Below are 25,029 nucleotides of genomic sequence, written 5' to 3'. Positions count from 1 at the left end.
TTCTCTCAGAATCGACTCATTTGTTCTCATTGCGGTCCATGGGATTCTTAGCATCTTTCTCCAACACCACATCTCGAAAGCATCGATTTTGCTCTTGTCCAAGCTTTTGGTGCACCAGGTTTCTGCACCGTACATAAAGATGGAAAATACCAGCGCCCGCACTAATCGTACTTTGGTAATAAGGCCTATACCTCGATTCTTCCATAACTTTTTGAGGTTAGTCATAGCACTTTTAGCCATTCCAGCACGTCGGCGAATCTCTTGCGTGCAGCCACCACCATTTGTTATTAAGGACCCTAGGTATACAAACTGGTCCACTTTCTCATAGCCATCTAGAGCATTGGATTGGGGAAGGACTTGTGCTCTGTCCACAACCATGATCATGGTCTTACTGTGATTGATTTTCAATCCAAGTTTGATGCTCTCTGCTTCCACTTTCTTCAGCAGAAAGGCCATCTTTTCCTCGCTAGATGTATTATATTATAGATATATTATATACATCTCTGTTCCTTCCCAATCCTTTTGATCCTTACGGAACGTAAGAGCGATAGTGATGTATATATAGAGGATATGCTTTTCTAATTGTGATGCTGATGACTGATGTTCATGGTAGGTAGCCTGTTGTATGTATAGGTATGATATAAAACAATAACAAAATCTTTCTGTTTGTAACCCCTTATTCTGTGATGAATGGTGCTGATCACGAAACATTATCGTCAAGCTTCTACGGATTACTATCGCGATAGGTATGTAGTGTAAGACTAACTGTACCTACAATTATGCACTCTGCTTTCGAAGGGAAAGCAAGAATTATTATATTACCACGTCATCCACACTTTTACATCACACTCATCACGTGATCTGGGTTCCGGCAGAATATCAGTGCCTTGCTCGAAAGAGAGAAGCGTATAGCTGAGTCGGCACCCTTTTGCTGTTGCTGCAATGCACACAGTGCAAGTCTTTCCACTATTCCTGTTGGTTATGTCTCTAATATTTATAAAATTTTGTATTTTGTTTCAATCGATTGTGTATTTTGTTAATTGTGTATTCTTCTGTTTGCCTATATTTCTAAATTGTGTGTATTTGTAGCTTTATCTATCTATCTTCAGGTAATTTGGGCGAAATTAACTCCACAATTCCTTCGGTAAGCGTACCCATGTATACAAAAACCCGGCCAAGTGCGAGTTCGTTTAACTCGCGCACGGAGGGTTCTGTGCAAACTTTTAATTTTCTCAAGTAACTATAATCACGTAAGACCAGACCATTTGACCAGAATCATAAGCAAAGATAGATATAACTCCGTAATAGATGGATACAGTCTAAGGAAAAAACGTGCCTCAAAAATCAAGAAAATTTGATTCTCGATAAGATTGCGCCACTACCTTTGGCCTACTCTCGGATTAATGGCGTTGACGGTTTCGTTTGTTATTATTTAACAATTTTAACGCATATCAGTGAAAGACCATGGGTCAAAATCATATAAAAAGAAATAAAGCTAATAAAACAAATAATTTATCCATATAAAAATACATTTTATCGTATTTTTATAAATCTTCATGTGAATTTACTGTGGTTACAAAATTTACTATGAGTACTATGACAGTGATACTATGATATCCACTTTGCTCCTACTAAAAACAATTTTATAAACTGTCTTGACATAGAGAAATATAAGTAAGGAAAGAGTGCTAACTCCATACATCAGTTTTCTTACCAAAACGAGTTATTTTCGTACTTAGTCGAAAGCGTCAAGTAGCGAATTTATCATGTCAGTACTGCTAGTTGACAATATTATAGATGTCGAACGAAAAGTGTAATGCTAAACAATTTTCAGCTAATATTAACCGTAACTCTATTTTCAACTCCTGCTTGTAATATTCGTTGTAAATTGTTTTAGCAATAGATACATTTTTCGTCAGTCGCTACACTCGGGACATCTGGTGTCAAGTAGCGGTACTGATAAATCCACTACTTGACACTAGATGTCGACTACGAAATAACTCTCGTTTTGGTACGAAAACTGATGTATGGAGTTAGCACTCTTTCCTTACTTATATTTCTCTATGGTTTTGATAACAATGGAACGGTTAATCTATCTTCATGATTTGAATGCTCTCTGTTATAGAGAATACTCTCTCATGCATGCACAATGTCAAGGTGCATTGAGACGACTAATATTCCCTGAATCTTAACAAGTGTGTAATCTACGAGATATTTATTCATGAAATGCACTGGGCGAGTCAAAGGAGGATATCACGTAATCACCAGTTATAGTCCATATCAGCCATTCTCAAAGTGCGCTCCGCGGACCCCTAGGGCTCCGCGAAGCCTCTGTTGGGGCTCCTTATATATAAGAGGTAAGAGGGGATACTTATATAATAATTAGAGAAAAAACAGCTCTTCTATAGGTATATCCGGTCCACAGTGGAACGATCTTTTTTAATTTGGGGCTCCGTCAAATATTTCGCTTTCCAAAAAGGGTTCTGACACAAAAAAAACCGGCCAAGTGCGAGTCAGACTCGCGTTCCAAGGGTTCCGTACAGTACACATTAAAATTTAAACAATGTATATTTCATGTGAAATGTCTTTAAAAAACCCGTAGGGGTCGGATCAAAAACTAATAGGTAACCTATAGGTAATCTATAGGTAAAGATCTATTTTTGTGTATTTTTTCAAAATGTTTGACCCAGTAGTTTCTGAGATAAAAGGATGGGGGGGGAATGGTCATTTTTTGCCTATTTTCTTGAATAACTTCTAAACTGTTTATCTTAAAATTATAAAAAAATATATATTTGAGATTATCACAATGAGCTCTTTCACTTGATATGTAACACGATATAGTTTGAAAAACTTTTTTTTTATTTTTTCATTTACCCCCCCAAAAGTGGCCCCCGTGTTTAAAATTCATTTGTTTACGTTACATGTCCGTCTTTGGGTCATAAACTTACATATGTATACCAAATTTCAACTTAATTGGTCCAGTAGTTTCTGAGAAAATAGGCCGTGACAGATGGACAGACAGACGCACGAGTGATCCTATAAGGGTTCCGTTTTTTCCTTTTGAGGTACGAAACCCTAAAAAGTTTGAGAACCGCTGTCACCTGTTAGTGTGAAGGGCGCTTGCAGGCGCCCTGTATCTAAAAGCGCGCGAAGCGCGCTGAATGTCGGGCTTTGCCCGACCTGTTAGTGTGAAGGGCGCCGCTGTATGTAGGAGCGCGCTCTTAGTATGAAGGGCGTCCGACCTGTTAGTGTGGAGGGCGCCGCAGGTGCCCTGTACCTAAAAGCGTGCGAAGCACGCTGAATGTCGGGCTTCGCCCGACCTGTTAGTGTGAAGGGCGCCGCAGATACTCTGTATAATAATAAGAGAGCGCGCGAGGCTTTAGTTATGCCAGCGGCCGGAATCGAAGGCCCGCCTCCCTGACCAACCTCCCTTTTTTTTTAACAGAAATTAGAGTCGGCCGGACAATTTCCCGGCCCTATTGCTCTTTACCCTGACCAACCTCCCTAAGTGACTCGGAGGTATATATACGCGACAGGAAAAATTTCGATAGCGCGATGTAGAACATTCCAAATTCGAAAATTTACTGATGGCTATGTTATGTCTATAGATGTGATCATTCATAATTTTACTGGCAACACCGTTTTGTTTTCCGTTTTTTCATCAGATTATTGCGGCTTTAAAAAAAAATCAAACACTCATTTCAAACATAGACAGAGATAATCATACTATCTTTGTCTTACACTAGTACTAGCACCCAAAAGAAAAGGATGAGTATAGTTTTTTTATGTACTTATTTACTGACAATTTGGTTTTACCAACTATAATATGTTAAGTTATAACAATAAGGGCCCTCCACACTTATGCGCGAATCAGGGCGCGCAGCCGAGAACGCGAGTGTGGAGCCTAGTTCGCTGATTAGCGCATCAGTGTGGAGGTCCCTATAGATTTTGCGTAGACCGGATCATAAAAGACGTAAAAGTTGTGTCCGACGGTGTCAACGTGAACACTGAACAATTTTAATTTCATCATTTACTTCCATTTTGTTTAAAATAGCTAGAAACGGATATACAAACACAGAAACAAGGTAAAACCGTCCGCTGACTTAAACTTTACTATTCAAAGTGTACTTTTTGTTAATTTGTATAGGTTATAATCGTGGGGTTTTTCAGATGCCGTTGTCGTGTCGATTTTACCAGGAGAAATACCCTGAAATCGAGGATGTAGTGATGGTAAATGTGCGGTCCATTGCCGAGATGGGCGCCTACGTACATCTGTTGGAATACAACAATATTGAGGGCATGATTTTGCTTTCCGAGTTGTCGAGGAGACGTATCAGGTCCATCAATAAATTGATCAGAGTTGGGAAGACAGAGCCCGTTGTGGTGATCAGAGTGGATAAAGAAAAAGGTAAGCTGTTGATTAATAATATGTTACAAGACTTCAATATCTATGGCATCGTTTTTGAAGAATGTGCTGAATTTTTCTAACAATCATTCAGTGGTCTATTCAGTTAATTCAAAGTTAAAGTTAATAAACTCTAAAGGTACAAGATTATTCATTCAGATTTTATTATTAACTATTGATTTACATGCAAACTGCATACACAGGCCTTACTAAAAAATAATGTATGCTACAAACATATTGAGACCATCTGAGAATAAATGTATATATATATGTTATTAAATTCTGCTATAAAGTTGTACAACATTACTAATTTGTATCATGCAGAGTTCAGGGATTTTAATGTATAAGAGGTTGACAGCTTCAGTGCTAGCATTATTTAAAAATCCACACAATAAAGCTAGTTGTCTCTTATAATTTTCTAAATAATTGGTTTTCAAAATGATAAAACACAACTAGCATGGTATTTAGTGAATGCCCTATTTAGGAGTAACTATATAACAATTAACATTTAAATCTTCAATCCAGGTTACATAGACTTGTCAAAACGACGTGTGTCTGCCGAGGACATAGACAAGTGCACAGAGAGGTACGCCAAAGCCAAGGCGGTGAATTCCATCCTCCGGCACGTGGCTGAGCTGCTCCATTATGAGAGCTCGGAGCAGCTGGAGGAGCTGTACAAGCGTACTGCGTGGTTGTTTGAAGAGAAATATAAGAAGAAGGCTTCAGCTTATGACTTCTTTAAACAGGCTGCTGTGTAAGTGCCCTTCCATATTCATATGTGATGCCCTGATGACTGTGGATGTTTGTTTATTTGTTATGTATCTTTCCTATAAAATATATATCGTTTCTATAAAATTATATATATTGTCATGCTTATGGCAAGGTAGGGAAACCAAAAGCAATTAACTATATTTTCATATATGATATCTGTCAAATAATTGTTATGCTAGTCGTAGTCATACAGCAGGTGCCACAGTTTTGCATAAAGCAGTTTTGTATTCGCTGTGTAATATAGAATTACAATCTTATACATTCAATGTTTCAAGTTTTGGTAGACTATGTCTAGAAACGTGTATGACTCCACACAACACTATAGAATAGATAAAGTAGCAATGCAATGCAGCAGATAGGTCTATTTTTGCAGAATTTTCACCTTGTTCATTTTTCAGTGACCCATCAGTCCTTAATGAATGTGGCCTAGACGAGAAAACCAAGGAAGTCCTCTTGGCCAACATCAAGCGTAAGCTGACTTCCCAGGCCGTGAAGATCCGCGCGGACATAGAGTGTGCGTGCTACGGCTACGAAGGAATTGACGCGGTGAAGGCGGCACTTAAAGCCGGCCTTACCGTCTCCACTGCCGAGATGCCTATTAAGATTAACCTTATAGCTCCGCCTCTATATGGTGAGCCTTCATATTGTATTAATTTAATTATACATTCAGCAATAAAATTATGATAGTACTTATAAGACACAACTGCAGTTTAATCCTTATTGGCAAAAATGGCAAAGGGACACAGGAGGCACATTATCTTTGACTATCTTTTTACATTTTAAAGCTTCAAGGAGGTTTGAACTCGCGACCTTCCACGTTTTTTTGTATATTAAGGGTTAAAGACGAAAAAGGAGCTTTTAAACAATACATACCTACTGCAAAAACCATTTTCAATCTTTAACTGTTTTTTGTCTAGCAAGTAACATAAATCACTCTAAAAACGAATTTCGAACATCATTCAATGACCAAAACATGTTCATATTCTACAATAACCTGTTACAAAATGAAACTAATATGTATCAACCTCAGTACTTTTTGTAACGAGACTGACTGAAATGGCAAGACAAGTTCGTACGTTTCCGGTAAAAAAATGATGGAAAATAAATATGCACTACATCTGTAACTCTGTATGCAACTATGTATCCCATACACAGATACCACATTTTTCTTATGATTGACAGAACAAGATACAGTTAAAATAACAATCTAACATTTACTTTCAGTTAACTTAAAAAACGTTTTTCAAATACATTGTTTTTAAGTTGGATTTAAGTACACTAATAACCGAATAAAGAAATATCAAACATACTCCTATAAGCCGTGAAGATCTTATTAAAAGAGCTTTGTTAAATCGTGGCAGTAATTAATACCATTGTTTCAGTAATGACTACCTCAACGCCCGAGAAGACGGACGGTCTCAAAGCACTACAGGATGCCATTGACAAGATACAAGAAAACATCACGACCGCTGGCGGCGTGTTCAACATACAGATGGCGGTATGTCTCCATTTTGACTTGTCAATTTATATTGACAGACAGATGGACCATAAGCTTAGGTGGTATCACATCTATTGCCACATCACAAAACCGAATCAGTGTAATAACTATCAAGTAAACATTCTTTAGCAACCTTCGACATCGCAACTCAAGAACTAGGTCCAGAAGATGTACTCGTAGGTTTTATACTACGCCTCTCGCCATAACTAGTAAAATTAGAAATTTTGCGCTTTGGCAACCATCCCAATTTAGCGAATGTTTATAGTCAAGTTCACGTCCAGGATTGAATGAGTGAAAAACTTTTTAATATAAGTTAAAACCAAAGCCTAACTTGCTTGTTGCACCCTTATAGCCATTCTTAGGGCCACTTGCACCATTCCACTAACCCGGGGTTAACCCGTTAAACTGTTAACCTAGTGTCAAATAGTACTGGTAACTCCAGGTTTAACCGGTTAACCCCGGGTTAGTGAATGTTGCAAGTGGCCCTAATAGGCATTCCACTACTTCTTAAAAGCTGTATGGTGAACCCATTAGAAAATGTACTCAAATAGTTAACTTTTAGACTGTTTTCCGGAACGTTTTTGTTCTGAATATGCATTGTATAGTCGCCATCAGATATATCGGAGCGGCTGAGGTGCACACAAATATCTGAACACGACTCTGATGTCTTGTCAAGGCGTTGGAGTGCGTGTTCAGATATTTTGGAGCACCTCGGCCGCAGCCGCACCATATATCTGATGGCGAGTTGGCGCCTGCACATAATAGTTGTTCGTTTTCAGCCTAAAGTGGTGACGGCGACGGACGAGGCGGAGCTGGCGCGGCAGATGGAGCGCGCCGAGGCGGAGAACGCGGAGGTCGCCGGGGACTCCGCCGAGGAGGACGAGGACCATGGTGCGTATGCGTACATACATACTACCAACATAATAAGTAGGCATTCTAAACATAAATAATGGGGAGGCTAACTTGCGAGACATTCCACTGAAGAATTGGATTACCGTGATCCAATAATACTACTTTATGAAAAACGTGCCCAGTATAGGGGCCGTGCGCGTTGGAGGGTCTGCCATTTTGTGGCCTGAATCGCAAACATAAACATGTACAGTCGCCATCAGATATATCGGAGCGGCCGAGGGACTCAAAAATATCTGAACACGCACCTAGCGCCATGACAATAGAGGCGTGTTCAGATATTTGTGAGCACCTCGGCCGCTCCGATATATCTGATGGCGACTGACGCTTCACGCCAAAGAAAGTGCCGCCATCTACCTTTCTCGTACGTTTTCTTGTGCATAGTAGGTTCTACCATCTTGTGGGCTACATCGGAAGCATCAACTTCACATTTACGCCTCGCGCCAAAAATCTGACGGCTCCTGTGCTGCCCCCTACAGTTCACGCACGCTTCCTATCACGCAATAATGCTATACTCCGTTTTTTAGGGTTCCGTACCCAAAGGGTAAAAACGGGATCCTATTACTAAGACCGTTGTCCGTCTGTCTGTCTGTCACCAGGCTGTATCTCATGATCCGTGATAGCTAGACAGTTGAAATTTTTACAGATCATGTATTTCTGTTGCCGCTATAACAATAAATACTAAAAAAGTACGGAACCCTCGGTGCGCGAGTCCGACTCTCACTTGGCCGGTTTTTTTTTAAGATTAGAATTTTTCTAACCTCAAAAATAGTGGTAAATAATTGTTTCTTCCAAAATACTAGGGTTCCTATGATGTATAATATTGTTGTTGTTGTCCTAAGACAACCTAGAGGTGCAGAGGGCCTTCACAGTGGGTACTATGCAAAGATAGATATAACTCCGTAATAGATGGATACGGTCTAAGGAAAAAACGTGCCTCGAAAATCAAGAAAATTTTATTCTCGTTCAGAGGGCGCTACTAGTTTTGGCCAACTGTCGTATAGATGGCGTTGACGGTTTCGTTTGTTATTTAACAATTTTAACGCATATCAGTGACAGAACATGGGTCAAAATCATAAAAATAATTAATGCAAATAAAAAAATCATTTATCTATATTTATATACATTTTATCGTATTTTTATCAATCTTCATTTTTAGTTTTAAAGTGTGTCGACAGATGGCAGTGAATTTACTGGGGTTACAAAATTTACTATGACAGTACCGCTCTAGTATAAGTTACTCTATGGTACAATGTAACGACACTATAATTCAGTGCACAGTTACTCAGATTGAAAAAAAAAACGGGGTATAGATATTGTCAGTTAGATGTCGACGCATAGATGTTTTACACCAGCGGTTCATGGGACAAGTGTATAAGTAAGATTGACGCGATCCAGTGTCTGGGATCAGAAGTAAAATTAATGGAGATGGATGAATTAAAGCTAATGTTAGGATCGGTTGTACCAAATCATCTGAGACTGTTAAAGCGTCCGCCAAATTTTATTGTACTTATGGGAAGTTTCATAGTTCACTTGAGTGATGTTGATCAGTCCGCTAATTGTAGTTGGTGCAACTGGCCCTTAGTAATGTAATATTAATGTTCAAATAGTCGTTATCCATCAATTTGTTTTTTTTAGGCATGGGCGACGCTGGTATGGACGAAGAGCCGCAACAGAACGGCGCATCCGACGAGGAAGACGACAACTAGAATACTGCGAACTATATATTACATATATGTATAGCGATATGTTGCTAATATACAACTTTTATACAGCCCTGCCTTTATACTGCCCTAAGCGCCACTTGCACCATCCCCCTAACCCGGGGGTTAACCAGTTAAACCGTTAACCCAGTGTCAAATTGTACTGGTAACCATGGTAACTCCAGGTTTAACCGGTTAAGCCGGGTTAAAGGGATGGTGCAAGAGATAGATGAGTTACTCTTGACAACCCTACCCATTAGGGTACTTATTAAAGTCTAATAACTCCCATTAGTATTTGTATGTATGTATTTATTCTCTATGTAGGAGTAGGTAGCAGTCTAAACAAGTGCGAGTCGGACTCGCGTTCCAAGGGTTCCGTACATTACACATTTTTTAACAATGTACCTATTTTTTATGTGAAACGAGATGTCTTTAAGAATCCGTAGGGGTCGGATCAAAAACTTAAGGTAATTAAGTCAGACTCTCGCTTGACTGCACATTTCTAATAGGTTTTCCTGTGATCTATAGGCAAAGAGCTATTTTGTATCTGGGGGTACGGCTACGGCAGTGCCCCCGCCAAGACGACCAAAGCGACGCGCAAGGGCACTACCAACCTTTTCTCGAAACGCTTTGGATTATACCAGATAAACAAAATTCTCGGGATATGATGTCATTAGTGGACTTATTAAGCATACAAATTTTCTATTACAAATAACATTTCTTATTTAATATATAAAAATATTGTTGGTGGGCGGATTGTTTTTTTAGTTTATTTGCAAGAAGCTAATTTTAGTTGTCAAATTGCCTGCTAGATGTCGCTGTACCGTATGTTGAAAATCCTAATTCGCGGTGTTAAGATTTTTCTGAGAAACATGACGTCTGGCCGGTACCAAATCTTATCTATTGGAGCTATGCATACCTTCCCTTGCTAGCTATTTTACTAGAAGGCGATGAGCTGACGAAGCAAGTCATGGTGGTAGTGGTAGCCCGAGCCTGCGCCTGCTGGTAATGTAGCTGGCGATTTGCGGGAAAGTAATTTTTGATAGCTCCAATCAATAGTTATTTGTTATACAAGGGTGGAAAGTTGTATTTTACCCGCGAGTGTGGAATTGAAACACGAGCAAGCGAAAGGATTCTATAGTTAAATAGATCCCTGAGCGTAGCGAGTGTTTCAACACACGAGAAGTAAAATACATTTGCACCCGTGTGTAACACAAAACTTTTCACCTCACTATAGCGAGGAAAGTGCAACATCCACAGGCGTTAGATCATCTTCATCACTGGAATCACTCATTTTTTTACGATATTATAAGAAAAAACTCTGGAAATTGTGTTTTTACGTGAGAAGTTTTAAAGTAAAAATTTTGTTGACAATGTTGATTTTTTCTGACGTATGAAATGTCAATTGAAATTGAAATAGTTATTTGTGCAACAAGAGAGGAAAGTTGGTTTTTCTTGCGAGTGTTTATTTTGAGTCAAAAACACGAGATGTAAAATAACTTTGCTCTCGTGTTGCACACATAATTTTTCACCTCAGTAGTGAGAACATATTAAAGGTTAAAATGTATTTCGAATTACACAGAATAAACAGAAAAAAAAAGTATTATAATATGTACGATACGAGATGAGACCGGACCGGACCGGACCGTACCGTACCGTACCATACCATAAAAAAATGTAATAAAAGTATGAAGTTCATGGCCTTCACTAAATTAAAAAGCTACATTGTTTCACTCCCTGGAGTGAGGAAAGTCGCACTTTCCTCACTCCAGGGAGTGATGAAAGTAGGCTTTGTTCGAGCTGCTGAAGTGAAAATATTTATTTCAGGCACAGAACAGAACCCATATAGTGTTAGTACTGGTGGCCTAGCGGTAAGAGCGTGCGACTTGCAATCCGGAGGTCGCGGGTTCAAACCCCGGCTCGTACCAATGAGTTTTTCGGAACTTATGTACGAAATATCATTTGATATTTACCAGACGCTTTTCGGTGAAGGAAAAAACATCGTGAGGAAACCGGACTAATCCCAACAAGGCCTAGTTTCCCATCTGGGTTGGAAGGTCAGATGGCAGTCGCTTTCGTAAAAACTAGTGCCTACGCTAATTCTTGGGATTAGTTGCCAAGCGGACCCCAGGCTCCCATGAGCAGTGGCAAAAATGCCGGGACAACGCGAGGAAGATGATGACAAAAATTATAATATGCTACCTAAAGGTGTCCCAAAAAGGACGCAAGATTTGAAATTGATGAAAAACACATATTTTTCTCGTTATAATATATTTGTATATAAAATCTTGAAATACATAAAATAGGGTTATTTGTGGAATAATACGTCAGGCGAATGTCCTCCTAGGCTTTGCTGACACATACTCTTTTGTCAAAATTTTCTATGACCATTTTGCATAGATGCGGCTGAATTTCTCCGATGCAGCGTCGAATTTCCTTTTTTAAAGCATTAGTGGTTGGTTGTGGGCTTATTGGCATAGACTTTAGACTTCTTTTTATGGGGTTATTTAAAATGATCTGTAGATTACATGAAGTTATACCCTAAACGTAGATTACGATTGTAATGGCTCCTCTACACGATGGCCCAGCGTAGGCCAGTGACGCAGCCATGCGGTGGAATGAGATAGCAATATCACTTGCTCCCTCTAACGCATAAATGCGTCCCTTGGACTGTGCCATCGTGTAGAGGAGCCCTAAAATCCTCCGGCACGTGGCTGAGCTGCTCCATTACGAGAGCTCGGAGCAGCTGGAGCTGTACAAGCGTACAGCGTGTGGTTGTTTGAAGAGAAATATAAGAAGAAGGCTTCCGATTAAGACTTCTTTAAACAGGCTGCTGTGTAAGTGCCCTTCCATATTCATTTACAGTAAAGTTATGTGCAATATAATAGCAGTCAATAGGAATATGAAAATTAGGGGAAAACTATAACTTTAGATCAATTATATTGGATCTTTCCCTTCGGTCGTGTTTTAAAATTCGCCACTCGTTGCGAATTTCCTATTTTTCGCACTTGTATCATAAATAACTATTGTATATCTATCTAATTTACTTCTCCCTATGTAGGAGTATGTAGCAGCAGGTAGCAGTCTAAAAACCGGCCAAGTGCGAGTCGGACTCGCGTTCCAAGGGTTCCGTACATTACACAATTTAAACAATGTATTTTTTATGTGAAACGTGAGTGAAATGTCTTTAAAAAACCCGTAGGGGTCGGATCAAAAACTAAGTAATTAAGTCCGACTCACGCTTGACTGCACATTTCTAATAGGTTTTCCTGTGATCTATAGGTAAAGATCTATTTTGTGTATTTTTTTCAAAATGTTAGACCCAGTAGTTTCGGAGATAAAGGCGGAATGGTCATTTTTTGAATATTTTCTTGAATAACTTCTAAACTGTTTATCGTAAAATTATAAAAAAAATATATTTGAGATTCTCACAATGAGCTCTTTGATTTGATATGCAATACGATATAGTTTGAAAAACTTTATTTTTTAATTTTCTCATTTACCCCAAAAGGGGCCCCCCGTGTTTAAAATTAGTTTGTTTACGTTACACCGGTTAACCCTTTATAAGGCATGACGGTTCAGAAATTATGCAATATTGAACCCTATCGCTTTAAAATTGTTTTATTACATCTTTATTGTACCGCATTCAAGAAATATTCCCTCTGCCTTACAAAACTGACTTTTACTGATAAAAATTGGAATGTTCAATTTAAACTCTTTCAAATGATACCCCACTTGACCTAGTATCTAGACTTTGTAATTTTGCCCCCTTTTAATGCGACCTTTACAGAACCGAACTGCTACCAGAAAAGTAGGTTAGAACCGTGACCCTTACAAAACCGAACATTAAACATCAAACATTTAATTTAATTTATTCAGAAAATAGGCCACAGGGGCATTTTTACATGTCAATTTTTACAAACAATAAAATTAACCTAAAATTACAAAAAAACAATTACATAAATATAAATGTCAAATTACACAAAAAAACTAATAAAAACTATACAAACAACAGAAGTACTAAAATTGTTTAGAGATGTAAAATTCTCTGGGTGTCAGAGATAAAATGTATATTATAATAAAAAAGATCATCAAATTATCCAGAGATGTAAAGAGTCTCCAAGACTTGAATTGTTATATAATTAATAAAAAGACAAGATATTAAATCAGACAAACAGACAAGAACCGAATGAAGTACGTGCCTCACGTTAATGCCACTCAAAAGTAAAGTTACATAGGTAAAATGAAGCCCGTGTAAACTTAAACAGACCGGTCTCCACAAACAGCACCCGTTCACGAGTATGACGCGTATCTCAGCCATCGTCTCCCTCAACCTTCATTCGGGAAAGTGGCGACCCGATCAACGACGCCACCGTAAGCAAAGACTTTTAAGCGAGCATGACATGTTCAACTTGCCGGGCTGTATTAATATATAATGTAAATTAATTCAGTGAGATACAATATTTGTGCTCGTATGTTACATTAAAGACGGCATAGCGCCACATAATCACAACATAATTCGTAAGAACTATGCCTACATATAAATAACTAAATTACAAATTTAAATTGACATAGAGATGTAAAGGTCTCTACCTGTCAGAATCATTAAAAATATAGGTATTATTACATATAAAATAAATTTAAAACAAAATAAAATCTTAGAGGTGTATAAGGTCTCTAAGTGTCCAAAACTAAAATTAATTAAAACAATACAATCAAGCGAGAGCATGATGGTCTCTTGAGTCAGTTCTACTGGACACTAGTATGGTTATTTCACAGAAAAAAAGACTAAAACAAAAACAAATATTGATTAAATTTGTGTCATACTATCAAGATAAAGCTACTGTCCTAAAGGGATCCTTATCGTCTATACAATCTTTTACAGTATAGTACGCCTTACTTGACAAACAGCGCTTAACATGTTACTTAAATTTGTTACGTGGCAAATTTACTATGTCTGCGGGCACGTTGTTATAAAAATGTGTACAGTTCCCGACGAAAGACGTACTAAATAACCTTACGGAGGCGGTGGGCGGGCACAGCAAGTTTATGTTTGTTTCTAGTGTTATAGTTATGGATATCACTGTTAAGCTTGAATTCGTGGATGTTTTTCCGAACATACATAATATTCTCAAGTATGTATTGAGATGCAACGGTAAGAATATTAACCTCTTTGAATCTCTCTCTTAAGGATACTCGAGCGCCCAGTCCATAAATGGAACGTACAGCTCGTTTTTGCAGCACAAATATTGTCTGAATGTCTGCCGCTTATCCCTACAACAGAATTCCATACGACATAACACTATGGAAGTAACTACAGTATACCAGCCTGGCCGTCTCTACGTTTGTTAGCTGTCTGATTCTCCCCACTGCATAGGCTGCTGAATTAAGTTAGCCGGCTAGAGTGGATATATGTGCATGCCATTGCAGTTTTGAGTCTAAAGTGACTCCCAGGAAAACAGTTCGATCTTCAAATTCCAGCGTATCACCTTTTATTTTAATCTTGCTGTTATTTACCTGCTTGACGTTAGGTAGCGTAAACTTGATGCATTTAGTTTTCTTGGCGTTCAAAAGCAAATTCTTTGCCGTAAACCAGTTTACTATGGTGGATAGCGCGTCATTAATGCTCTCGAAGCTGTTTTCCTTTCTGTCCACTTTAAATATAAGGGAAGTGTCATCTGCAAATAATACTATATCATGTCTACCCTGCACAACTTTTGGTACCTATACTCATAGAAGAAGAATACGACAAATTAAGCAGCAGCGAACTAAAACGCCGCTGCGGGGTGTTGCGTAATATAAAGCATTATCATAGCGACAGCGAAGTTCAAATTATTATAAAAAAATACCAGAGATCTCAGCCTATTGTCGAAGAACGTTCAACTAACTTACTGCCAGCTTTAGATGCTACTGCCAGTACTGACCAATCAGCAATCGTCGAGGCATTCGAACAACTACACAATAAGGACCCCCCAGTCAATCTGGTTGATTTGTTGGAAGAAGAGGCGCTAAACCACGAGCAAGACAAGGATAGTGGTTTAATATCGGATTGGAGAAAAAGATGCCGAAATAAAAGTGACAAAACAAATGTCTCTAATGATATTGATACACATGTTGATCTACTGGTAGAACAGCAGCAAAAATTGATATTTCGAGAGCTGTACAGAATATTGATAAGACGAATAATACGTCTAAAATACTGAAAATGAATAACAACACATTAAAATCACCCAAAGACATAGCAAACGAACTCGATACTCCAGAAAAGATCACTTATCGGCAAAAAAAAAGCTAAATGTGTCAAGCCTCCAAATAATATCGAAGAAGATAGTGACTCTAAAGAAAATACGAAATCCCCAATGAATGCCAGAAAACAAGTAATTCAAAAAAAGCGCAAGCTTTATTCACTCACGGACGACGATAATGAAAACAATGAAATCCCTAGATCCAGAAAAGAACGAAGACCATCAAGTTCCACTGAATCTCCAATAGCGGCTTGCTAAAAAGAATTGGAGAACGCCCGCAAATCTCGCATAAGACTCCCTAGGAAGAGAGCCGGTACACAACCTGTAATTTCGCCTAAAACCAAGAAGTTGAACGATATGTTCGATAATATCCAAGATAATGTTGTTAATAATGAGAAAATAACGCTCGTCAATAAGAAAAGTGACAAAGATCTGTCGCTTTATAATATGTGGAGTGAAAGCGATGATGAATTATTTCAGAAGAAAAAGATAAAAGTCCAAAAATGTATTAGTTTGTCCAGTCTAGAGTCCGTAACTAAACGTAGGAGATCGGTGAAGCCCGTAGATTATACTTCGTACTATTCATCAGAAGATGAGTGCCAGCGGGTCGTAAAAAAAGCGGGTAAACAAACGAAACCCAGAAGCCGTAAAGCTAAAATAACACAGAGGACTGACTTGATTGACGAAAGAATGAGAAATGTTGAAATGCCTATGTTGCACCAAACCTTAGATCCACTAGGTACTGCCAGGGTTCAGCATCAGCTCTATCATGGGTACCGCTCTCCTAAGTGCTCATCAAGACGAGTCGGGTGACTAAAACAGCGTGTGCCTATGTTGCACCAAACCTTAGATCCACTAGGTACTGCCAGGGTTCAGCATCAGCTCTATCATGGGTACCGCTCTCCTAAGTGCTTATCAAGACGAGTCGGGTGACTAAAACAGCATGTCCCTATGATGCACCAAACCTTAGATCCACTAGGTACTGCCAGGGTTCAGCATCAGCTCTATCATGGGTACTGCTCTCCGAAGTTGCTCATCAAGACGAGTCGGATGACTAAAACAGCGTGTGCCTATGTTGCACCAAACCTTAGATCCATTAGATACTGCCAGGGTTCAGCATCAGCTCTATCATGGGTACGGCTCTCCGAAGTGCTCATCAACACGATTTAAATGACCAAAACCGCGTATGTCTGTGTTGCACCAAACCAGAATTCTACTAGGTAGTAGGTAGGTACTGCTACTACTGCCAGGGTTCAGTCAGGGTCATTTTGCTGTCTCATTTTAAAATATCACGAATGTAATTTTATTAGACGTTAATGCAATTGAGAGTAATTCTAATTAATTTTTTGAAACTTTAATGGCCATTGAAGTTAATCCGAATTAAAGTTAATCCGAATTAACTTCAATGGCCATTAACGTCTCAAAAATTTAATCCGAATTAACTTTAATGCAATTGGTTAATGGCGGAACTAATGGTTAATAAAATTGATCAATGGTTAATTAAAATTAACAATTACGGCCAACACTGCCTGTATATATTTATATAGTCTTTAGCTTTTGAACTAAGCACGTCCGAACAATCTATTCAGTTATTGTGTGTAAAACCGCGAACGGGAGGCGCCATAAAGAAGGTTCATGGTTCTATTTAATGTTTGTCAATTATCACCTTTATAGCCATGGGCAGTAGATTCATAATGGATTGGACCTCCCCCTACATCTGATGTACCGTACCGGCTTACAACATAGAGTTGATAATTGATAAACAATATAAACATTGAACATCGTTCCGACCCTTTTTTTATGGCGCCTCCGGTTTATGGTTTCAAAATTATACTGAATATATTCTTCGGACGAGCTCTGTTTAAAAGCTTTATAAATACAATAGACAATACAACAAGAAGGTTGCAGCACACTAGCATACATTGTAAACCATAGAGTACTTATACATACTATGCCTTAAACTTACATACTTTCAAAGCGGTTTGTTTAGAGGCCTACCGCGAAATTATCCGCCACTCTATCGCTCGAATATGCAAGTGATAGAGAGGGAGATAATTAATACCTTTTCCCCTCACTAGCTCGGAAAGCCGTCTATTATCCTTTAAAACAAGCGGGGAAAAACGCATTTTATCCACTAGTGGGGAAAGTAATTTGACCTTGGATGGAGCGTGTTTAAGTAGCTTGACAGATAACAAAACGTAAAACGCTTATGATAATGGTGCGTTCGATATTAATTATCATTAAGTAAATGGTTTGAGAATCTAGTAAAAACACCAAATTTAGCTTTATTTAATAATTTTAAGTCATAAACCTTAAAATTCCATAAGAAACGTTAGATTTTTTGTAATGATGTTAAATATAATTCTGAACGCACAAGTTGAAGCGATGCAATTTCAAAACGCATCGTTGACATTTCATACGTCAGAACAGAAATGTCAACATTGTCAACAAAATTTTTACTGTTCTTCTCACCGACTCACGTAAAAATCAGAATTTCTAGTGTTTTCTGTTATAATATCGTAAAAAAATTAGTGATTCCAGTGATGAAGATGATCTAACGCTTGTGGATGTTGCACTTTCCTCGCTATAGTGAGGGGAAAAGTTTTGTGTTACACACGGGTGCAAATGTATTTTACTTCTCGTGTGTTGAAACACTCGCTACGCTCAGGATTCTATTTTAGAACCACTCGCTTCGCTCGTGGTTCAACTATAGAATCCTTTCGCTTGCTCATGTTTCAATTCCACACTCGCGGGTAAAATACAACTTTGCACCCTTGTATAACAAATAACTATTCTTCCGAACATTTCAGCTCTTCTAGATGCTTTACGGCGGCCGCTTGCATCCTAAAAAGTGACGTTAAAGTTAGCCAAGGCAATATGGATACACGTGGATATACGTGCGCCGCACCAAGGTCGCGGTGCGGCGCACGTTAGGTGGTTGCCGTACGTGCGTTAAGGACACAGTTATAAGTGAGAGCGAGAAATAAACATTTTGACCGCACCAAGGTCGCGGCGCGGTGAGGTATGAGGTAGTCTGTTGCGGCTTTAAGTAGTGCCCGACCGAAGTTTCGCCTAATACACGTAAGTGAAGTGTTCATGCCAACTATCATGTAATTTAAGCGTGTCGTTTTATAATGAGAGTTTTACTTCGATTGTATGCGAGCGGCGTTTTGGCGGCGGGTTCGTTTTATAAAACGTGCTCCTGATGCCTCAAGGAAATCAGTAAAATAAGAAATTTTCTGAAGTGCCTAGTGGCGGAAGACAGGGGAGGCCTTTGCCCAGCAGTGGGACACAATATTGTCTATTAAAAAAAAAGAAATTTTCTGATATAAATACCTTTCTTCCCAACATTTCAGCTCTTCTAGATGCTTTACGGCGGCCGCTTGCATCCTAAAAAGTGACATTAAAGTCAGCCAAGGCAATATGGAATATTAAGCAAAACTCTGCGTAGAGGGCGCCACTACCACAAACTGAGGTCATATCGCGAAACACGAAAATCTAAAGTTCGTTATCTCCCTCTCTATCACTTGCATATTCGAGCGATAGAGTGGCGGATAATTTCGCGATAGGCCTCTAAACAAACCGCTTTGAAAGTGTAAGTTTAAGGCATAGTATGTATAAGTTACTCTATGGTTTACAATGTGTGCTAGTGTGCTGCAATCTGGCGGCAGAACATTGCAAAGTGGGGCACATGCATGTTGTCTTCGGTTTGTTGAATTATTAAAATAATATATATATATATATGTATATAAGATTGTACACAATAAAGAATATTTACTTGGTTGTATAGGACACGAAAAAGATAACTTACAAATAGGGGATATTACTGCAATGTTCTGCCACCAGTGAAGCACAAGTCTTTAACAGGTTTTTGACAAGTTTTCAGAAATAATAAAATATGACATTGATCCATCAAGGCGGTTTGTTTACAGAGAACCTACCGGGAAACACGAATCCGAAAATTCGCTATCTGCCTCTTTATCGCTCGAATATGCGAGGCTGACAGATATGTTAGATAACGAAATTTCGATTTTCTTGTTTCGCGAAAGACCCTCAGATTGTTTTAGCGGAGCCCCTACGCAGAGTTTCGCGTAATATTCCCTAAAAAATTCCCTTTTGTTTTGAGTTCATAGATCGACGAATCCACCAACATAAAAACTAGTTTGATGTATTCAAAACACAGTAGGTACGTAGCGGCCCCCTTTTTTAAATATCTATCGTTAAATTTAAATAATCACAATTATTTAGCAGTGGCGCTTAGAAATGGACGCCGGCGGGTAAATACCGGGACAACCCAATCTACTCGATATTTATCCGTATCTACCTAAATTGTTATCGTATAAATATGAATATAAATTAAAATTCAGTATAGAAATCACTATCACACGCCATTTTTAGACACAATTTTTTTTCGATGAGTGCATTTTGTTCACTGTTTTGTATTTTAGGAATAAATAAATATTATAGGACATTCTTACACAGATTGACTAAGTCCCACAGTAAGCTCAAGAAGGCTTGTGTTGTAAGTACTTAGACAACGATATATATAATATACAAATACATAAGTACATATAAAACACCCAAGACTCAGGAACAAATATCTGTGCTCATCACTTAAATAAATGCCCTTACCGGGATTCGAACCCAGGACCATCGGCTTCACAGGCAGGGTCATTACTCAAGTACCCACTAGCCCAGACCGGTCGTCAAACATGTTAACATAACAACATTTTCTCAATTCAATTTATTACTCCGTTTCCAAGTTTTATTTATCTACCCACTCATTTGGGTAGACAAGGTAAATACCGGGTAGATTGGGTAAATAGCCGATAAATACCCGATATCTACCCCGGGTATTTACCCGCCGCCCATCTCTAGTGGCGCTAGTGAGCACGTTGATGGGCTCTTAACCCTCTAGTGTATGTCACAAAAAAATATTTGTTCAAATTTGAACTTTAATAGATGCCAATAGAGTTCAATATTATAACTGCCATATATGGCTTTGGCTTCTCATGAATTGGGAGGGATGATAAACGTGCGCGTGCGATAGAGATAGGAACTCTTGCTTAGCGTCCTGACTTTTTTTTAGATACATAAATAAAAATACTTACGCTTCATTAGTACTTTCATTGATTTCCACCGAGCGGGTGTTCAAAACCTCCATCACCTCTTCGTACAGCATTATCGTTATGGATTTATTATCTGAAATGTCAGAATGCATTTAGCCACATATAAATCTAAATAAAATAAAATATCAGCGCAATATACCGGATGAACGATGAACCGATGTTGATATCTACCACCGGTAAGGAAACCTGCGCTGAAATAAAATAAAAGGGTCATTCTACAACAAACTCATTCCCCTGGCATTAGCATCTCATTTTTGGTGACTGTGTAAGTAACCCGTGCCAAGTTCCATCGACAACCATAACTGCTTAGCGGGATCTCCTGGGAATTTGCGAATAGGTATACTCGGTATAGGGAGCGTGCATAAACTGTAGGGGGCAGCACAGGAGACGTCAGATTTTTGGCGCGAGGCGTAAATGTGTAGTTCATTCTACATAAAGATTGATTGATTGAAATGTGTAGTTTATGCTTCCAAATAGCCCACAAGATGGCAGCACTTGCTTTGGCGTGAAGTGTCAATGTACATGTGATGTACATGTTTATGGTTCCGATTCAGGCCACAAGATGGCAGACCCTCCAACGCGCACGGTCCCTATAGATAGCCAGGTGAATGAGATTGCTGACCCAAAACCGGTTCACCCGTTTAAGAGTTATGGTGCCACAGACACACAGTAAAAATAGGTAAAGGTTTTGACCAGAGGTTTAACCGCCGAACTAAATGAATGGAACTGAGACATGATAGGTGCGTTAGGGAACCAATTTCATGTTGTATTCGTATCGTATTGTCTATTGTATTTATTAATTTTAAACAGAGCTCGTCCGAAGAATATATTCAGTATAATTTTTAAAACCATAAACCGGAGGCGCCATAAAAAAAGGGTCGGAACGATGTTCAATGTTTATATTGTTTATCAATTATCAACTCTATGTTGTAAGCCGGTACGGTACATCAGATGTAGGGGGAGGTCCAATCCATTATGAATCTACTGCCCATGGTTATAAAGGTGATAATTGACAAACATTAAATAGAGCCATGAACCTTCTTTATGGCGCCTCCCGTTCGCAGTTTTAAACACAATAACTAAATAGATTGTTCGGACGAGCTCAGTTTAAAAGCTAAAGACTATATATATACAGGTAAATACCTTCTTCGATGACCCCGCCTCTGCATTCTTCTCTAGCAAGCTCTGGACGCTAGCCCTACCCATTTCTGACGGATCCACAGTAGACCCAACAGTCTTCTCATTAGATATATTTTTTGTCTCAGCTGATTTGCCCACAGTTTCTTGACTGCTTATACCTTGGTAATTTACTTCCTCTGCCAAAGACTCGACACCTTCTGTTCTTATTTTTTCTATATTTGAACGAGGTTTAACTGTTTTGACGGAAGATCGAGTTCTGCTTCTGAGTGTCCTGTTACTTCTAGTGTCTCTAATACTAGTTTTGTTTGTAAGATCTACGGTATAGAAATTTAATTTCACTGGGGAAATGCTTTCGCATGCAATACAAGGTTTTAATACAGATTTTCGTCTTGCTAGGGTTTTTCTAGGGACTATCTCTGGTTCTTTTTCGATAATATCTTTCACTTGTTAATTTCGTCAGGAGAAATCCTCTTTAGAACGATTACAGGTGATGATTCAGTGGTGCTTGATTGGGTGGGAGTTACGAATTTTTATATCTCTTCAGAAGAGATATTCTAGTCAACACTACGGTTGAAGCACTGACTTTTGATTTTGAACAAACGGGATTAATATGAGATTCAATATCATCACACGATATTCATTCCAATACAACTCTTGGGTTAATTTTATCATATCCTATACAAGATGAATTAACGCTTGGCTTCCTATTTAATTCGGATATTTTTTCCCCACATAAATTCGACCGCGCACTATCTTTTGTGAACATTCGAGTAGGTATGATAGGAGAAGTGCTGTTTACAGCGCACTTCTCCCTCATATTAACCAGGAACTCCGTTATGGATTTGTTCCTGCCCTCAACATCTACATCTCTGTGTTGGAAACTCTCGTTCAGTGCGTCCAAATTTGGTGGAGATTTATCAAGGTCGTTATGGCCAGTAATGGGAGATCGACCGCCTATTTCTATTTCCTCGCTCCTCTTGGTTATAGTTGGCTTTGTGAATTTTACAAATTTCTTTTTCAAGCTCTTCTCAGCCTTTATTTTGATTATTTCCTGTTTATTAGGTGTTTGAGGTTTACTTCTCGACACTATGGGCTCATCATATATATCATGGTTTCTAAAACAGGTACATTTACCGAAGGTTGAGGTTCTCCGGGTACATTCTATTGCCCTTTTCTTGGACGAAGGAAGTTTCTAACACTTCAGGTTGACCATTTCTCATTCTTTCGTCAATCAAGTCCGTCCTCTGTGTTATTTTAGCTTTACGGCTTCTGGGTTATGTTTGTTTACCCGCTTTTTTTACGACCCCCTGGCACTCATCTTCTGATGAATAGTACGAAGTATAATCTACGGGCTTCACCGATCTCCTACGTTTAGTTACGGACTCTAGACTGGACAAACTAATACATTTTTGGACTTTTATCCTTTTCTTTTGAAATATTTCTACTAGCTCTCTTCCTAGGGAGTCTTATGCGAGATTTGCGGGCGTTCTCCAATTCTTTTTAGCAAGCCGCTATTGGAGATTCAGTGGAACTTGATGGTCTTCATTATTTTCTGGTTCTAGGGATTTCATTGTTTTCATTATCGTCGTCCTTGGGTGAATAAAGCTTGCGCTTTTTTGAACTATTTGTTTTGTGGCATTCATTGGGGATTTCGTATTTTCTATTGACTAAATAGATTGTTCGGACGAGCTCAGTTTAAAAGCTAAAGACTATATATATACAGGTAAATACCTTCTTCGATGACCCCGCCTCTGCATTCTTCTCTAGCCAGCTCTGGACGCTAGCCCTACCCATTTCTGACGGATCCACAGTAGACCCAACAGTCTTCTCATTAGATATATTTTTTGTCTCAGCTGATTTGCCCACAGTTTCTTGACTGCTTATACCTTGGTCATTTACTTCCTCTGCCAAAGACTCGACACCTTCTGTTCTTATTTTTTCTATATTTGAACGAGGCTTAACTGTTTTGACGGAAGATCGAGTTCTGCTTCTGAGTGTCCTGTTACTTCTAGTGTCTCTAATACTAGTTTTGTTTGTAAGATCTACGGTATAGAAATTTAATTTCACTGGGGAAATGCTTTCGCATGCAATACAAGGTTTTAATACAGGATTTTCGTCTTGCTAGGGTTTTTCTAGGGACTATCTCTGGTTCTTTTTCGATAACATCTTTCACTTGTTAATTTCATCAGGAGAAATCCTCTTTAGAACGATTACAGGTGATGATTCAGTGGTGCTTGATTGGGTGGGAGTTACTAATTTTTCTATCTCTTCAGAAGACATTCTAGTCAAAACTACGGTTGAAGCACTGACTTTTGATTTTGAACAAACGGGATTAATATGAGATTCAATATCATCACACGATATTCATTCCAATACAACTCTTAGGTTAATTTTATCATATCCTATACACGATGAATTAACGCTTGGCTTCCTATTTAATTCGGATATTTTTTTCCCACATAAATTCGACCGCACACTATCTTTTGTGGACATTCGAGTAGGTATGATAGGAGAAGTGCTCTTTACAGCGCACTTCTCCCTCCTCATATTAACCAGGAACTTCGTTATGGATTTGCTCCTGCCCTCAACATCTACATCTCTGTGTTGGAAACTCTCGTTCAGTGCTTCCAAATTTGGTGGAGATTTATCAAGGTCGTTATGGCCAGTAATGGGAGATCGACCGCCTATTTCTATTTCCTTGCTCCTCTTGGTTATAGTTGGCTTTGTGAGTTTTACGCATCTCTTTTTCAAGCTCTTCTCAGTCTTTATTTTGATTATTTCCTGTTTATTAGGTGTTTGAGTTTTACTTCTCGGTACTATGGGCTCATCATATATATTACCAGTAGGCATGGTTTCTAAAACAGGTACATTTACCGAAGGTCGAGGTTCTTCGGGTACATTCATATTGCCCTTTTCTTGGACGAAGGAAGTTTCTAACACTTCAGGTTGATCATTTCTCATTCTTTCGTCAATAAAGTCAGTCCTCTCTGTGTTATTTTAGCTTTACGGCTTCTGGGTTTCGTTTGTTTACCCGCTTTTTTTACGACCCTCTGGCACTTATCTTCTGATGAATAGTACGAAGTATAATCTACGGACTTCACCGATCTCCTACGTTTAGTTACAGACTCTAGACTGGACAAACTAATACATTTTTGGACTTTTATCTTTTTCTTCTGAAATAATTCATCATCGCTTTCACTCCACATATTATAAAGCGACAGATCTTTGT

The 25,029-nt window shown here is 38.7% G+C and overlaps 1 protein-coding gene and 1 long non-coding RNA gene across 2 annotated transcripts in view; one reads left to right on the top strand and one right to left on the bottom strand.

Annotated features, from left to right (window-relative positions):
- The window catches only part of LOC134751092 (uncharacterized), a 196,214-nt gene extending 174,960 nt beyond the window's left edge, over positions 1-21,254 (bottom strand). The window contains exon 1 of the long non-coding RNA XR_010128602.1: positions 21,194-21,254. This is a non-coding gene — a long non-coding RNA (uncharacterized LOC134751092). The remainder of the gene's footprint in view (positions 1-21,193) is intronic.
- LOC134751091 (eukaryotic translation initiation factor 2 subunit 1) lies at positions 3,957-9,357 on the top strand. Its single transcript, XM_063686437.1, has 7 exons — positions 3,957-4,085; positions 4,171-4,408; positions 4,931-5,159; positions 5,575-5,807; positions 6,559-6,674; positions 7,454-7,565; positions 9,222-9,357. Exons 2-7 carry the CDS (start codon positions 4,171-4,173, stop codon positions 9,290-9,292), a joined length of 999 nt encoding a protein of 332 aa, XP_063542507.1. The 5' UTR covers positions 3,957-4,085; the 3' UTR covers positions 9,293-9,357.
- Positions 21,255-25,029: the final 3,775 nt, after the last annotated feature.

This window comes from Cydia strobilella, chromosome 21 (genome assembly GCF_947568885.1).
Source record: "Cydia strobilella chromosome 21, ilCydStro3.1, whole genome shotgun sequence".
NCBI lineage: Eukaryota > Metazoa > Arthropoda > Insecta > Lepidoptera > Tortricidae > Cydia > Cydia strobilella.
The sequence above is the reverse complement of the archived record's forward strand: the minus strand, read 5'-3'. Positions and strand labels throughout refer to the sequence as shown.

What these genes read in the sequence shown, in the direction of transcription:
- LOC134751091 (XM_063686437.1), top strand. Translation starts at nt 4,171, where the DNA reads ATGCCGTTGTCGTGTCGATTTTACCAGGAGAAATACCCTGAAATCGAG. An exon ending in TATAGCTCCGCCTCTATATG is followed by an intron (nt 5,808 to 6,558) that starts GTGAGCCTTCAT and finishes CCATTGTTTCAG; the next exon opens with TAATGACTACCTCAACGCCC. An exon ending in TGTTCAACATACAGATGGCG is followed by an intron (nt 6,675 to 7,453) that starts GTATGTCTCCAT and finishes GTTCGTTTTCAG; the next exon opens with CCTAAAGTGGTGACGGCGAC.